At 49.8% G+C, this 12122-nt stretch overlaps 1 protein-coding gene across 1 annotated transcript in view; it reads left to right on the forward strand.

Annotated features, from left to right (window-relative positions):
* LOC138296834 (exportin-5-like) overlaps positions 1-12122 on the forward strand; it is a 723294-nt gene that overhangs the window by 152069 nt on the left and 559103 nt on the right. The window contains exons 10-11 of the mRNA XM_069236301.1: positions 2451-2576; positions 2880-2970. Coding sequence (XP_069092402.1) covers positions 2451-2576; positions 2880-2970 — 217 coding nt within the window. The remainder of the gene's footprint in view (positions 1-2450; positions 2577-2879; positions 2971-12122) is intronic.

A 12122-nucleotide genomic window follows, 5' to 3' on the forward strand; every position in this document is an offset into this window, starting at 1 on the left:
CAGGTGCTCCGGGATGCCAATGAATCTGATGTTATTGCGTCTGGAGCGCCCTTCCGCTTCCTCGGTCCTACGGTGCAATTGCGCAAGTTCTGTTTCCATTTGTTGAATTTTGTTTTTCATGTCTATCTCTGGTTGGACCGTTTTTAACGTTGATTGTGTTTTGCACTCTGTCAGTTTGCAGTGATCATCGCGGAGCAACGAGACTTCCAGTGCCGCGGCGTCAATTTTCCCTTCCAGCGAGGTCTTGGTCTCCATTATTGCTTGCATTATTTTGTCGAACTGTAGGGAATGTGTTCGGAGAGTTTCGCTCAGTTGGAGCTGTGTTGCAGCTTGCGTAACAGAGTGTCCGGTGTCATGGAGGGATTCCCCATCCAAGGAGTGCCCCGGTTTGGGGTGTTTTGGCTTGACCATAGCTCCCTCTTCTTGGCTGGGATAAGTAGAGTTAGGTAGATTCCAGAGGGGGTTCCAGGAGGGTTAGGACAGACAACTCGTATATGGAGATGCAGCGTTCGGTGCCACTGTGGTGCAGTTCAATGAGTAGGAGTGCGGAGTTTAGTACAGTTGGGGAGCCAGAGGTTGTCTGAGACTGTGTTATTGGTGCGGGCTTAGTTTTTTTTTTTTTGCTTCACCTGCGCAATCCCCAGAGCCCTCGCTGGCGCAGCCCCTAGTGCAACAGCCTCCGCTTGTTGGAGAGCAAAGGTTTTATCGTGCGCCAGTGGTGTTTGTTGAGATCATGAACTTTCTTCATGAAGAATTTCGTTTTTCTGATTTCCCCCCCCCACCTTTTTGTCCTTTTGTGTTTTTCTTTGCTATGGGTTTCTCCAAGGTGGCTTTTGTGTCTAGCCCTGGTGCTCACACGGTCTCCGCCTCAGTGCAAGATTGTTGTTGCTCTTTCCTTGTTACTAACCTAGCCCGTGGACAGGCCCTCTAGTTTTCCTTGGTGTGGGGGGATTGGCAGTCACTTCAAGTAGGCCACACTCTCCGGCCTAGCCCCCGCTCAGTCCCCGCGCCGCAGCGGGCCCAGAAACAAAGTTCAGGCCGCCCCGATCCGTATGGGGAGTGCCGTAGAGTCTCCGGGGGCCCGGGCCCCCCGCAGATGGTTCCGCGCAGCTCCGGATTCATCCAAGGGCGGGCGGCGCCGACCGGTCAGAGCCGGGTCCGTGCGCGGCCAGGGCCCGACCCCACGGGGGCCCAGGGCTCGCGCACCGCCCTCACGCCGAGACAATCAGGCCGGCGGGCCACAACTCCCCGCCTGGGGGTCGGCCCGTCCGCCCCTCGCGCCCCGAGTCGAAGCCGCCCTAGCCGACCGCGACTGGGGCGGAGGGCACAGGAAGCGATCAGTGCGTGCTAGGAGGCAGCGCGTGGGCCTCCCCCGGGTTCTGTCAGACATTGAGGCCGCAACAACGCCAGTGGATGCAACGTGAGCCACGGGCGGCGTTCTCCTCCTCCTCACCTCCTCCGGCACGGCCGCTCCTCGGTGCCGGGAGCCTCGCACCCGTCCCGCTCTACCCCCGCATCCAGGTCGTCGCCGGACAGAGGGATTCGCGTGCTGGGCTTCCCCTAGAAGACCGGGGGACGCCTCCCTGAGGTGTTGCACATCAGGGGTCAGGATATTTAATTAAACGGTGGGCCGAGAGCGGAGCTCCTGAATCAGGTGTCTGCTCCGGCTGCCATTTTGGCCACACCCCCAACATTTCAGTACTTAATCACCCAACTGTTGCTGCCATTTCTGATTCCTCAATGATTTAGCCCAGTCGGGTTATTATTAACCTTAATGATTATACGTTAGTTAATTTTCACTTTCCTAATTTGGATTCTTACAAGACTTGTTGATTTCATCTTGGGCACTAGGTTTTAACCAGCCGCTGACCTTTCGGCATACGGCCTCCTGCAGTGCCCAATACTGTGCTTGTCATTTGTTTACTTAAGCAGCTGTAGCCATAATGGGATTTCTTTGGTACATTTTTTACTTTGTTTTTCACTTAGACCATGAATTTCACACATCAAAAAATGTAAGTTGCTGAATCATGCCTTCACTTGCCAAGCACCAAGACTATGGTGCCCTGTTGATTCAATCCTGATATGCTGTGCTTTGGGAGAGGCTTAAACACATATCTATTCATACTCTACCTTAATGTTTGCATTGGTCCTTCTTTCTTTGCCTATTCCTTTTCTTCATATTCAGATCACTAGTGCTTGTAGGTCCCTGTTGCATTGAAAGTGCTCCATTTTCCATGCGGGTAAGTCAGCACTTTTCAGCTACCTCAACAAAGGAATACATTTGTTTGCAAGATATTTTTGTTGATAGTTGTAGCATTTATGTGATTAGTGACTGAGAATACAGCATGTACCTCATTTATTTTTTCTCAGACTGTCCTTGATTGAGAATTTTGATGAGGCAATACTGTTCTTGATATAACACATTTTCTTTTTTTTTTTTTTTTGTTTAGTTCCTGCGTTCCTCCACCCAGATTACCTGGAAAATCTTCTTAAAGCATAAAGTTTTTTCTAGTGATACTGTACTGCTGTCAAAGTTCCCAAAGTACCTTCAGGCTACAACAATAAACCTGCTCAAGGTACGATAGTTTTTACTAGAATCTCATTTGTCTGCTTTCTTTGACTTTTTATTTTCCTGTCTTTCTGTTTTAAGAGGTAGTTGAACCTGAACGGGTTTGCCTCTCTGTATCCCCCGTTTTGGAACGACAACCAGGCCTTAATTCCTCACCACGTCCTACGGCTTGGTTTTGAATGTGCCCAAAGGGATAATTTTGTTGTAACTGCAACTGGCTCCTGATCAACCACCCTAAAGTTTAAAACATTTCATACTAGTGCTTTTTTTTTTTTATATAACTTTCTGGACTTTCTACTCTCATTTGCAGGTTGGCTTTCCTTCTAAAAATGACAGTCCCAGCTGTGCCTATTCACGTATGGACTTTGACAGTGATGAAGAGTTTATCGAATTCTTCAGAAGTAAGCATTGCATGACCTGTGTGGTTCTTATTGCTACAAGATTTATGTTTAACAACATTTTAAATCCGGTTCACCTAAAATGGTAACTCTTAATCTGGGGCACCTTTATAGTAGAGTTGCGGCGCTGCTTCTCTTAATAGACAATAATACATGCCAGGCAGTCACCTCAGTTTGCTCCTATGTACATGATTTTGCACCAGTCAATATATACTCCAACCTCCAATTCGTCCTTCCCCCTGACACAATACCAGGTTATTTCTCTCTTACTTAAAAAATAAACTAGATCTTGCAATTCTAGCTTGTATTTATCCACCTTTGGAGTGATTAGTGTTGGAAAGCACCCCTTTTGTACATGGTCACCCCTAATTTTGCTCACTGATACTGAGGTTTTTTGATTGAGGGGCACTGGGTCCATGCTAAACAGCTCGCCAGTGCTCTTTCCCTAAAACAAGGTAAAAGGTCTAATTGTGTACAATTCAAACCCACTCTAGTTACTCTGAAAGTCCCTAGTAAATGGTACCCCTGAGACCTAGGACCTGGATACTAGAGAGGGTCCATAAGGGCTGCAGCATGTATTGTGCCACCCTGTGGCACCCCACCTAAAGATTGCACACCGCTTCCATCGCAGTCTGCGTGTCATGGTGCAAGTCATGAGTGAAAACACAACATGGCACAGAGATTGTGTGCCATGCCCCAGTCACTGCATCTAATGTGTAAGTCACCCCTACAGCAGGTCTTAGAGCCCTAAGGCAGGGTGTATTATATTTGATGTGAGGACATATCTGCATGACCAGATATGCCCCTGTGATATCTAGTCCAGTTACCTAGGCCAGTGTTTCCTAATCTTTTGACTTCTGTGGACCCCCACTTTATATCAGGGGACCCCCACTGAATCATTACTGAAAGCTGGGGGCCTAATCTGTTAAAATGTTTTAATTTTCAAAGCAGTTGCGAACCCCCCTGGGTCCCCGGACCACAGGTTGGTAACCACTGACCTAGGCAGTGGAAGTAAACAGTGAAGCCATCTTAAGGTATGCACTGGGCACTGGTCAACATGAGTTACGCAGCTACATAATGGCTTCACTGAAACCTTTGGTGTTTGGTATCAAAAACCTTGTTTTAAAAAATCCAGACTGATGCCAATCTTGGATTTATTAGGATCTGCACCTAGAGGGTACCTTTTTTCCCCATATATATTATTAACTTTCAACAATGTCAAGTACATAGACAGTGGCAATGTCTTCAACTGTACAATTCTTTTTCAAGAGGGGTTACAGTATAAAAAGAATAACATTATATCATATTACAGTTAGTGAACAACATCATATTGATAGGCCTAGCTTTAAGCATCAGAATTACATATCACACAAAAATATATATACAATAACCATCCAACGATGTATATCTTGAGCAGGTGTCATATCCATCAGATCACCCACATATATGGCCTTCACATTGCTAATATAGGGGAGGGAACAAAACTTGATGAAAATACAGACTATAGAACATGCCCGGTATGTGCGGTTCAAGCCCAGACGGCAAACCTGGCAATCCCCCAACCCGGTACCACGGACGCAATGGGGGGGGGAGAATTATCGGGGCTGGAGGGGGGGACAGGGGGTTGTAGGTAAGCACCTGGATATCTGTGGCCTTCAAGCCCTGCCCAAAAGAGGTCTGTCCAGCAATCGTATTGGACACAATGTCCGTCCTAGAGACTGAAGATGTAGAAGGCTCTTGGATGGCATGGTAAGTAGCCAGGCCATGAGTTTAAATGGTGTGGGGTGCTACTGCTGGGCCGCATGTTATACCACTATGTGTTATGCTGCCGTCTTGGGCGAACCCGCTGGGCTGGTGTCCTCACCCTCTCTGGATACTATTTTGTCAGTCAATTTTACTATGTAGGTGTCCCAGTTTGTCCTAGTTCCCTTTCCCACCTCCTAACAGTTGATCATGTTCTAATGCTGTAGCCTCTGCCACAGTCCAGTGGGACACCTCTCACAGCCAGCTCTCTACACTAGGGGGTTGTGTTGCTTTCCAGAACATAGCAATAAGTCGCCTAAATAATACGAGTGCAAGATCTGCAAATCTTAGGTAGTGTTTAGTCCGTGCGGTTCTCTTAGCTATTCCCAGGAGACAGAAGAGTGTGTCTAGCGGAAGGCATACATGTATAATATCAGACATGTGACGCACCACCTCTGTCCATGTACTGTGCAACACTGGACACTCCCATGTCATATGTATAAAGGTAGCATTGTCATTTTTGAACCTCGGACATGAGGGGGAGGTCCCTGGGAACATACCATGTAGACGATGGGGCGTTAAATACGTTTGGTGAACATAATTAAATTGGGTGTATTTCAATCTTGCATTCCTGGAAAAGTAGCGCATGCTTTCCAATGCCATCTTCCATTGCTGTTCTGTCAGATCATTGCCCAAGCAAGTGTCTCACCTAGTCTTGTTATGGGCCTGTGGTGCACCCTGTATCTCCCTGAGTGCTGTATAGAGATTGTGAATCGCCCTTTTGTCTGAGGCTCATTTTAGAATATAATGCATCCCTTGATGTATTGTGGGTTCTGTAGGGCCTAGTAGCCAGATGTTCCCCAATACTGCCTGTATTGATGCATAAGCAAGGATCTGTCCTGTGTCCAATCCATAGGCCTCTTTCAAATTTGAAAAAGTACACAGCTGTCCCTCCACATAGAGGTCACCAAGGTGTGTAAGTCCCCCCTCCCTCCAGGGATTAAAGTTATATATGTGAGTAAGGGCTCGCAACTGTGGTATATCCCATATCTGATAGATACTTCTAGTTGCAGATTCCTTACCTTTTGAATTTCCCTAGGCGTCAGACTGGATCTGGAGATTTTTCTTCGAGCAGTACCCCTGCACGCTGTTAGGTGGCGTTGGTTGACTCCGCGGGTGTCGTTTGCATCGTGGTAGCCCTGATGACGTCGCGCTCGTATATAGGCGCCACCCCGGCATGCTGACGTTAGTTCTTTTCTTTCTGCGCCAGCCTGTGCGCAGATCTGGAGAAGAGATACCCCAGTCATTTTTTGACTAAACTTCGACAGTTTGTCGAATTCGTTTTTTGATGAGTTTTGCTACGTCGAGGGATGTCCCGTAAGACTGGATTCAATCCCTGTGACTCCTGTCACCGCTGGATGTTGGTGACGGATCCACACCTGGTGTGCCTCTAGTGTTTGGAGCGCGACCATGACCCGAAATTGTGCTCAAGAGTGTCTGGCCATGAACCCAAAAGCTTTGAGGGAGCGGTCCCTAAATCTCATGGCGGTCCGACACTCGACTCGGCGTCGTTCCTGGTTCTGTTCAAGAGGAAGGTCAGGAGACTGGTCACGGAGTCACCACCATTCCAAGTCCAAGTCATCTTGACATTCGGGTAAGAAGAAGGCGAAACATTCTGCGACTTTGCCCCGTCGCTCGCATGACGTGAGGTGGGAAGAGCGTTGACGATTAAGGCCTCTGTCCTCTGAGTCCCAGTCTAGATCTGCTCCGCACCTCCCCAAATTTCCAGGAGCCGGGGCTACCCCTGCCCAACTAAGAGAGTTCTATTAGGACATGCGTCTCATATTTGGGCAGTCCGACCCACGCTCTGTGCCTTCGGGCCCAGGGTAGTTGGTGAGGGCCCCCTCGGGTATGAAGTCGGCAACTCCGGTCCCGACTCAGGAGGGCACCTCAGGATCCGCTTCCGTATCCGTCCCGACGCTGGTTGTGCCAACGTGACCTTCCCCGGCGTCAGGTCAGACATTGACGCTCCCGGTGGCGATTGGGCCCACAATCCACATTGATCCTATACTGATCCCTGACGACCTGGAATGATGTCGCTTGACGCCGATACCGGATCCATTTGCTCTGCTGTGCCCAGGGTCGATCCTGAACCCTATTACTATAGATATGGGTATGGATATGGGGATCGTGTTGAGGGGTTGATTGACGCTTTAGAAGACCAGCTTGAACCCGAATAGGACTGGGTGCAGAATTTGGGTGATGCCAGTGGGTTGTACATCTCCCCTGACATGTTTTCTCCCCGTGCCGTGGCTACGGAGGAGGGAGCGTCCTATTGAATGGTGATGAGAAGGGCAGCTGAGGTTCTGAATGTCAAGCTTTCTTCTGTGGAGGTCAGTCCTAACCTCCTGACCGAAGTGCTTCAGCCTGAGGCATCCAATCTGGAACACCTTCTTCCCTTCAATGAAGCACTTACAGACGTCCTACTGGGGACCTGGTCCAAACCCAGCACAGAGGCTCCTGTCAATAGGACGATTGCCCGCCGCCATCGGCCTGTGCTGACTGACCCACATTTCCTCACCCTATGCCTGAGAGCCTTGTCATCCAGGCTTCTTCGTCCTCTGGTGCATTCCCTACTGCTCCCCCAGACAGGGAATCAAAAAGACTGGACAATGTAGGGAAGAAGATGTTTTCTTCTGCCAGTCTAGCACTGCGATCCATGAACACTGCATGCCTTTTGGGCCGCTATTCCCATACTCTCTGGGATACCGTCGCACAAGTGCTGCCCCAAGTTCCGAAAGAGGCTCGGAATATTGTCTTCCAAGCCATGACAGATGGGAGAGACGCAGCCAACTTCATGATCCGTTGTGGACTGGATACCACCGACTCACTGGGCAGATTGGTTACATCGACGGTGGCACTCAGACGCCATGCCTGGTTGAGGACATCTGGCTTTTTAGGGGATTTCCAGCAATCTTTGATGGCACTCGTCTCTTCGGAAACAAGGTGGACTCAGCGCTTGAGCACTTTAAGGTTTCCCGGGCTAAGGCTCGGTCCCTTGGCCTTGCTGCCGCTCCTCGCCCCCTTCAGTCTGCTTGTTGCTCCTTTTGTGGCTACAGAAGGGGCACCCAACCGCGTCCATTTCCACAGAGCCTCCAACCCGTGCATGCTGCACAGCCCCTGCGCGGACGTGGGCTCCACCAACCTCGTGGATCAGGGAGTCAGCGGGTCGTCCAGTCCACCCTCTGCCCCGCTTCTGCCCCGCTTCTGCCTCAAAACCTTCCTAGTCTGTTGGAGTATCCGGGACCAGTTGGCAGCAGAATTTGGCATCATCTGCTCCACTGGGAATCCATTACCACAGACAGGTGGGTTCTACAGAACGTCCAAAGGGGTTACTACCTCCCCTTCAAGACTTCTCCTCTAGCCATTTCACCAGCATACCCTCACCTGTTGGAGGATCATTTGGCACTTCTCTGCTAGGAAAACAAGGTTCTCTTGGCCAAGGGAGGCATATGGACGGTCCCTGCACCTGAAGTAGGTCGTGATTGGTATGCCCGCTACTTTCTGGTGCCCAAAAAGGACAAAGGTCTTCGCCTATCCTAGACCTCCGGCCCCTCAATCTCTTTTTCAAGAAGAAGTTCAAGATGTTAACCCTGGCTCTGGTCCTTTCTGCCCTGCATGCTGAAGACTGGATGGTTGCGTTGGACTTGCAGGATGCCTACTTCCATATTCCAGTCCTGCCGGCCCACAGACGTTACCTATGATTCGTGGTAGGTCACAAGCACTTTCAGTTTTACCGTGCTCCCCTTTGGCCATACCGGTGCCCCTTGGGCGTTCATGAAAGTGATGGTAGTAAATGCAGCTCATCTGCGCAGATTAGGGGGTCCCAGTCTTCCCCTACCTTGACGACTGGCTGTTGAAAGCGGGCACGCCCCAGGAAGTAGTCTCCCACCTCCAGACTACAGTGAACCTCCTGCATTCGCTAGGTCCCTCTCAGACGCTCCCTTTCATTGGAGCTGTTCTGGACACAGTGTAGTTTTGGGCTTATCCTCCCGAAAAGCGAGTCCCGGTTATTCAGGCTATGATACTTATGGTTCGATGGCATCTGTCGCTGTAGATACGCATGTTCTGCAATAGCTCGCCATCTGGTGTTGGGCCGGAGTGTTACAAGTTGTTTTTCTTCGAAGAAGTCTTTCGAGTCACGGGACCGAGTGACTCCTCCTTTTGTCTCCATTGCGCATGGGCGTCGACTCCATCCTTGATTGTTTTTTTTCCGCCATCGGGTTCGGACGTGTTCCTGTCGCTCCGAGTTTCGGAACAGAAAAAATAGTTAATTTCGGAAGATTTTCGTCGGTATTGTTGCGTTCGGGATCGGCATACTTACATTCAACACCGCATCGAAGATCGAAGAGCTCCGGTGCCCTTCGGGGTAATTTTTAGATCCTCCGTCGGGGCCTGGTCGGCCCGACCGCGTGCTGAAGAACGCCGATGGAACGGACCCCGTTCCGTTTCTGCCCCAAATGCCACAATAAATACCCCTACACAGACCAACACTTGGTCTGCAACCTGTGCCTGTCACCTGAGCACAGCGAAGACACCTGCGAGGCCTGTCGTGCGTTCCGGTCCCGAAAAACACTCCGAGACCGTCGAGCCAGAAGACTTCAAATGGCGTCCGCACCGACAGCCCGACGGGAGTTCGAGGAACAGGAAGAGGAAGGTACCTTCTCGATCCAAGACTCAGACTCCGAAGGATTCGACGATACACAAACCGTGAGTAAGACGTCGAAAACCACACAAAGAAACATTTACAAGGCCCAGGGGACGCCACTGCCACCAGGCCATGGCTCAACCCATAAAATCGGTGACCGACCGTCGGCACCGAAAAAGGCCCAAACAGTGCCGAGATCGTCCGACTCCGGTCGAGACACCGGCACGCAGCCTTCTCGGGACCGAGAAAGTGCTGGAGACAAGCCTCGACACCGAGATGCCGGTGTGGACACGGCTCGACGCCGAGACAGCGGCACCGAAACAGATCGACGCCGAGAGGTTTCGGCCCCGAAAAGGAAAAAAGTCACCTCGGAGCCGAAAAAACACGCAGACACAGTTTCGACGCCGAAACAAACTGCAAGCGACCCAGCTTCAGGCTCTTATACAGAAGAGCACTCGCTAACCTCCCAAATGCAGAAGCATAGGTTTGAGGAAGAGCTACAAGCAACTGATGCGGACCATACGCAAAAGCGTATCTTCATTCAGCAGGGGACAGGAAAAATAAGCACCCTTCCCCCCATTAGGAGAAAGAGAAGGTTGGAGTTCCAGACGGAACAAGCACCACAACCAAAAGTGGTGAAAAGAGTTACACCACCACCCTCTCCTCCGCCCGTGATTAACGTTTCACCAGCACAAACGCCATCACACTCCCCAGCTCACACCACCATGAGCCAGGGTGACCAAGACCAGGACGCATGGGACCTATACGACGCCCCAGTGTCAGATAACAGCCCAGAGGCATACCCTACAAAACCATCTCCACCAGAAGACAGCACCGCGTACTCTCAGGTGGTGGCTAGAGCAGCACAATTTCACAACGTAAGCCTCCACTCAGAACAGGTCGAGGATGATTTCCTGTTCAACACACTCTCCTCCACCCACAGCTCCTACCAAAGCCTGCCTATGCTCCCTGGTATGCTCCGGCACGCAAAAGACATATTTAAGGACCCGGTCAAAAGTAGGGCAATCACACCAAGGGTGGAAAAAAAGTATAAGCCGCCTCCTACAGACCCGGCTTTCATCACAACACAGCTGCCACCAGACTCTGTTGTTGTAGGAGCAGCTAGGAAAAGGGCCAACTCTCACACATCTGGAGATGCACCACCCCCAGATAAAGAAAGCCGCAAGTTTGATGCAGCTGGTAAGAGTCGCAGCACAAGCTGCAAACCAGTGGCGCATCGCGAACTCCCAGGCACTACTTGCGCGCTATGACAGAGCCCACTGGGACGAGATGCAACATCTCATTGAACATCTGCCCAAAGACTTCCAAAATAGGGCAAAACAAGTGGTTGAGGAGGGACAGGCCATCTCCAACAACCAGATCCGCTCCTCCATGGACGCTGCAGATACAGCTGCACGGACAATTAATACATCTGTAACTATCAGAAGGCATGCATGGCTCCGAACGTCTGGATTTAAACCAGAGATTCAACAAGCAGTTCTCAATATGCCTTTTAATGAAAAAGAACTGTTCGGTCCAGAAGTGGACACAGCGATTGAGAAACTCAAAAAAGATACGGACACTGCCAAAGCCATGGGCGCACTCTACTCCCCGCAGAGCAGAGGGAATTACAGCTCATTCCGTAAAACGCCCTTTCGAGGGGGGTTTCGGGGTCAAAGCACACAAGCCAGCACCTCACAAGCCACACCGTCCAGTTACCAAGGACAGTATAGAGGAGATTTTCGGGGACAATATAGAGGAGGGCAATTCCCTAGAAATAGAGGAAGATTCCAAAGCCCCAAAACCCCTACTACTAAACAGTGACTCACATGTCACTCACCCCCTCCACACAACACCAGTGGGGGGACGAATAGGTCATTATTACAGAGCATGGGAGAAAATCACTACAGACACTTGGGTTCTAGCAATTATCCAACATGGTTACTGCATAGAATTTCTACAGTTCCCTCCAAACATACCACCAAAAGCACAAAATTTAACAACACACCATTCCAATCTCCTAGAGATAGAAGTGCAGGCACTATTGCAAAAGAATGCAATCGAATTAGTGCCAAACACACAAATAAACACAGGAGTTTACTCACTGTACTTTCTGATACCAAAGAAGGACAAAACACTGAGACCAATCCTAGACCTCAGAGTAGTCAACACTTTCATCAAATCAGACCACTTCCACATGGTCACACTACAAGAAGTATTGCCATTGCTAAAGCTGCACGACTACATGGCAACTTTAGACCTCAAGGATGCTTATTTCCATATACCAATTCACCCATCGCACAGGAAATACCTAAGGTTTGTATTCAAAGGAATACATTACCAATTCAAGGTACTGCCTTTCGGATTAACAACCGCACCAAGAGTCTTTACCAAATGTCTAGCGGTAGTCGCTGCACACATCAGAAGGCAGCAAATACATGTGTTCCCATATCTAGACGACTGGCTAATCAAGGCCCATTCGTTGATAGAGTGCTCAAATCACACAAATCATATCATACAAACCCTCTTCAAACTAGGGTTCACCGTCAATTTCACAAAATCCAAGATTCGGCCACGCAAGGTACAACAATACCTGGGAGCCATAATAGACACATCAAAAGGAGTAGCCACTCCAAGTCCACAAAGAATTCAAAATTTCAACACCATCATACAACGCATGTATCCAACACAAAACATACAAGCA

This window comes from Pleurodeles waltl, chromosome 5 (assembly GCF_031143425.1).
Source record: "Pleurodeles waltl isolate 20211129_DDA chromosome 5, aPleWal1.hap1.20221129, whole genome shotgun sequence".
Classification (NCBI taxonomy): domain Eukaryota; kingdom Metazoa; phylum Chordata; class Amphibia; order Caudata; family Salamandridae; genus Pleurodeles; species Pleurodeles waltl.